At 39.4% G+C, this 5,000-nt stretch overlaps 1 protein-coding gene across 1 annotated transcript in view; it reads right to left on the bottom strand.

The window, feature by feature from the left end:
- Positions 1-2,083: 2,083 nt before the first annotated feature.
- The window catches only part of LOC137987926 (uncharacterized), an 8,156-nt gene continuing 5,239 nt past the window's right edge, over positions 2,084-5,000 (bottom strand). Inside the window, exon 2 of the mRNA XM_068834010.1 lies at positions 2,084-2,281. Within this exon, the coding sequence (XP_068690111.1) occupies positions 2,084-2,281 (198 nt within the window). The remainder of the gene's footprint in view (positions 2,282-5,000) is intronic.

Here is a 5,000-nt window from a genome sequence, read left to right as displayed (position 1 = left end):
AATTGTAAACTCACTCGGCTGAACCTCGGGGCTAACAGGATAGGAGATCAAGGAGCAGCACACCTGAGTGATGCGCTCAAAGATGTTAATTGTAAACTCACTCAGCTGAACCTTAATAACAACCTTATGGGAGATCAAGGAGCAGCACACCTGAGTGATGCACTCAAAGATGTTAATTGTAAACTCACTCAGCTGAACCTTAATAACAGCAGTATAGGAGATCAAGGAGTAGCACACCTGAGTGATGCGCTCAAAGATGTTAATTGTAAACTCACTCAGCTGAACCTTAATAACAGCAGTATAGGAGATCAAGGAGTAGCACACCTGAGTGATGCGCTCAAAGATGTTAATTGTAAACTCACTCAGCTGAACCTTAATAACAGCAATATAGGAGATCAAGGAGTAGCACACCTGAGTGACGCACTCAAAGATGTTAATTGTAAACTCACTCAGCTGAACCTTAATAACAACCTTATAGGAGATCAAGGAGCAGCACACCTGAGTGATGCACTCAAAGATGTTAATTGTAAACTCACTCAGTTGCGCCTATAAGAATGACCGGTAAGAATATACTACAGATCAAGCAACAGCGCACCTTAGTGGTGCACGTGAAAAAGTGAATTTTGAAGTCACTTGGCGGGACCTCAAGGATAATTGAAAGGATCTCCTCATCTCCGATTTCCGTAGAGTTTGCCGTTTATACTTGGGATGGTGAAAAAGTACTGTAACTGTGTTTTTTATTGGATTAAATACACTGTATGATAAGTCGTCGCAGCACATTACTGCCTCTCATCGTCTTTTAGTGCATTGTAAACTGCATTGTAAAAATGCACCAAATCCCAGGTGTCAGCAGCCCTTATAATGAACTACTTTATGTAGTGTCGTGCATTAGTGTTGAAAATGACTCTTTCGTGTTCGAATCTTATATTGCAATTCCTTTCTGGACCTAAATATTTACATAACTTTTCTATGTTCGCTTTCGAAAAATCTTGTGTAGATTTTAGATTATGGTCTCTGAATGTTCAAGGGATACGTTCGCCCACAAAGAGAAAGGCTCATTTCTTTTGGAAAGTCGTTTTGCAGGAAACCAGCACTAAAGATGGTGATAGTATCTGGAGCACACAGTGGAAATGAAAGCTATGGTTCTAATCTTAGCTGTGAGGTCACGATTGTTGTTAAAGCTAACCTCGGTTAACTCTGATGATAAAGGCCGTTGTGTAATAATGTAAGCCAAAGTCCAGGGATATTTGTTTTTGTTTGTCGACGTTTACGCCCCAAATAGTGTTCAAGATCAGTGTTGCTTTTATGATGATCGAAATGAGAACATTGGGGATAATATTATTAGCAAGGAACATAGAATAATCCTCAAGAGGTGACGTAAATGTTACTCTTTATCCTGTGTGGGACTGTTCTGGAGTGAATCAGTCAAAGAACGCTTCAGTTTAACACATTCAAGATCTATGTCTGGATTTTGATCTAATAGACATTTGGCGTATAAGAAAACCTGAGGTCAAACGTTTTACCTGGAGACAAAAGAAACCTTTTATTAACCGCGCGGCCATGGGCGGAGCGTGGTTCTTCCCTCTGCACGGCGTTTATTTTTTTTCGTTTTGTCGGTGAGCTGAACCAAACTTCCACTCGGCCATATAGTCATTGGGACTTCCAATCACCCAACTTATGATGTTTATTCGCCAAAAGCTGTTAAAACGTTAATGTACTTAAAATTTTATGAATATTCCACTCTTTATTTAGTACAAAATATATTGCCTTTTTGTGTTATTGGAGCGCTTGATTCGAAGCGTGTATTGAATACATAAAAATCCATTACGTCATCCATGGAATGAATCTGTCGACGTTGCAACTTTCATTGGTAGGGATACCACCGTACTAAAGAGCCGCGGATAACGTAATTCGTGAATTATGTGACTCGTGTGACTGCTTTGCTAGCTCTTTTACTCGTGTAAAAAAAACAAATAAATTTAATCGTGACTTTTAAGAAAGAAAGCTGTAAGTTGTGAATACTGTTATCGTATCGTTCATACCCATACATATCCCGAAGAAAGGTCCAGATTAATTAAGACCATTACTTCATCGGAGATTTCACAACGGCTACTACTGATGGTACAATCGGAGATTTCACCTCGGCCATAAGTGATGGTGCGATAACTTCGTGTGCAGTCATTGTTGTCAGTTGTTGTGCTACAGATTGATCAAGTGATTTTGTGTCGATAGTCATCAGTGAATCAATAAGGACTGCATTGGAATGTGCACTACGTTGCGACTATAGTGGTAAGAAAACATAAATTTTAAAGCGCGGTTATAAGATCTAAAATATCTTCTTGTTAAAGGGGCTAGGTCACGCTGTTTTGAGTAATTTTGTTTAATTTTGTTAATTGTGAGCTCTAAACGTCAAATTGGCAGAGCAAGAGTCTTTCATTTGCAAAATCACGGCCACATAACTGAGAATGATTTTCCAGCTGTGTAAATGACATTTTGATATAGACTGATATAAATTTGAAAAAAGGTGGGCCGACTTTTTTCAAATTTACCCAAATTCAATCTATTTCAATCCTTTCCAGTTTTGTCTATCCATGTCCGTTCTTGGCTTCCCTGTGTTTTGTTAGAGTTCTTCTATAGTTTTGAACAGTTATTTTGATATTTTAGTTAATTCTATGACCATTCGATCAGCGCTGAAATTGCCTAAAATTGCGTGACCTAGCCCCTTTAACCGCGCGGCCATGGGCCGAGCGCGGTTCTTGCTCTGAACGTTGTTTTTTTTTTTTTTTTTAGTTTGGTCGGTGAGCTGAACAAAACTTCCACTCGGCCATATAGTCAGTGGGACTTCCAATCACGCAACTTATGATGTTTATTCGCCAAAAGCTGTTAAAACGTTAATGTACTTAAAATCTTATGAATATTGTGAATGTAAATGTGCGCTTAGTTGACCTGAGGGCGTAGCTAGGAAGGGGGGGGGGGTCGTAGGGTACCCGTGATCCCCCCTTTGTGAGCCTTTTTTTACGCAAACAACCTACAAGATTGAGGTTGCGAAAACGCGAGTACCCTCTGTTTGACACAATGTGACCCCCCCTTTGAAAAATCCTGGCTACGCCCATGTTGACCGCTCCCTTCAAGGGCTTTTCAGGATCAACCGACTCAACGGGATCGGACCGAATGCATGTGAAGGCGTCCACGGCTGCCGCCATACGATCCATGTGTAATCACGGAGCACCGCTAATCCAGGCAGATGTAATTGACTGGGAGTCGATTTTGAGGAGAAAAACCCACGGAGTCAGATTGAGATCGACTGAAACTCAGCCCACATACGACCCGAGGCCAGAGTTGAACCCGGGTCACGGAGGTGGGAGGCACGCTTGATGACCACTAAACCACCCTGACTCCCCATCTTTATTTAGAACAAAATATATTTCCTTTTCGTGTTATTAACACGCTTGATTCGAAGCGAGTATTGAATACATAAAAAGGCATTACGTCATCCATGGAATTGAGTCTGTCGACGTTACAACTTTCATTGGTAGGGGACAGTCATGTCCAATATACACAAACGGATACGATTTGTCAATTCCGATGGTCCATTGTTACCAATGGAAAAGAATGTCATTCCAATGGTTCTGTTGGTGAATATGCATCTCATGAAGAGAACTTTGATTATTTTCCCAATTCCGATTGTTCATTGGTACCAATACAAAATGATGTCATTCCAATGGTTCTACTGGTGAAATTATTTTCTCATGTGATCTAGCTGGGTACAGGGCAATTCCGATGGTCCGTTGGTACCAATGGTACGATTGGTACTAATAGAAAATTATGTCATTCCAATGGTTCTATTGGTGCAAAACAAGTTCGCTTTTAGACTAAGTATATATAGCGCGCTATAATTATTACGTATATTCCTCGTTCTATAAGCTAACCACGCAAAACAAGTTCGCTTTTACGCCAAGTAATAGCGCGCTATAATTATTATGAATATACCTCGTTCTATAAGCCAACCACACAAAACAAGTTCGCTTTTAGACCAAGTAAAAGCACGCAATAATTATTATGAATATTCCTCGTTCTATAAGTCAACCACGCAAAACAAGTTCGCTTTTACACCAAGTAAAAGCACGCAATGATTATTATGAATATTCATCGTTCTATAAGTCAACCACGCAAAACAAGTTTGCTTTTTAATACACCAAGTAATAGTGCGCTATAATTATTATAAATATACCTCGTTCTAAAAGCCAACCACACAAAACAAGTTCGCTTTTACACCAAGTAAAAGGACGGAATACTTATTGTGAATACTCCTCGGTCTATAAGCCAAGCACACAAAACAAGTCCGTTTTTACACCAAGTAAAGGCGCGCTATAATTATTGTGATTATACCTGAGCACATAACCTAACCTCATCCCTTTGTAATAAGACAAGCTGACTGACCCCAAAATGCAGGTCAGAAAATAGATGACCTCCCCCCTAGATGGGAAAAGAAGATGACCCACACCTTGTGTCAAGTCTAAAATTACACAGCCCACAACTTGTTGAAGGATCAAAGAAGTAATGACTCACTCCAGTTTGCCTTTTGACCAGCCCTGTAAAAATGAAAACTAATGAGTGGTTTGTGATTCTGATACAGACTTGAACTTTATGTACTGTCTTTGAGCTTCAAATCTATTAGATTTGCTCCTTAGGATAATTATCAAATCACTATGAGATATGCACTAAATATTTGATTTATGATGCTGTTGTAGAATGACAAACCACGACAGCTTCTGTACATGATGGTGCAAATTCATCTGCAGTATACTTAATAAAATGTGTGAAATAATATTGCCAAAGTTATGAATATTCCACTCTTTATTTAGTACAAAATATATTGCCTTTTTGTGTTATTGAAGCGCTTGATTCGAAGCGAGTATTGAATAAATAAAAATCCATTACGTCATCCATGGAATTGAATCTGTCGACGTTGCAACTTTCATTGGTAGGGGAATAACCAC

This window comes from Montipora foliosa, unplaced genomic scaffold (assembly GCF_036669935.1).
Source record: "Montipora foliosa isolate CH-2021 unplaced genomic scaffold, ASM3666993v2 scaffold_395, whole genome shotgun sequence".
NCBI classification, from domain to species: Eukaryota; Metazoa; Cnidaria; class Anthozoa; order Scleractinia; family Acroporidae; genus Montipora; species Montipora foliosa.
This window is presented reverse-complemented; position numbering and strand designations above follow the sequence as displayed.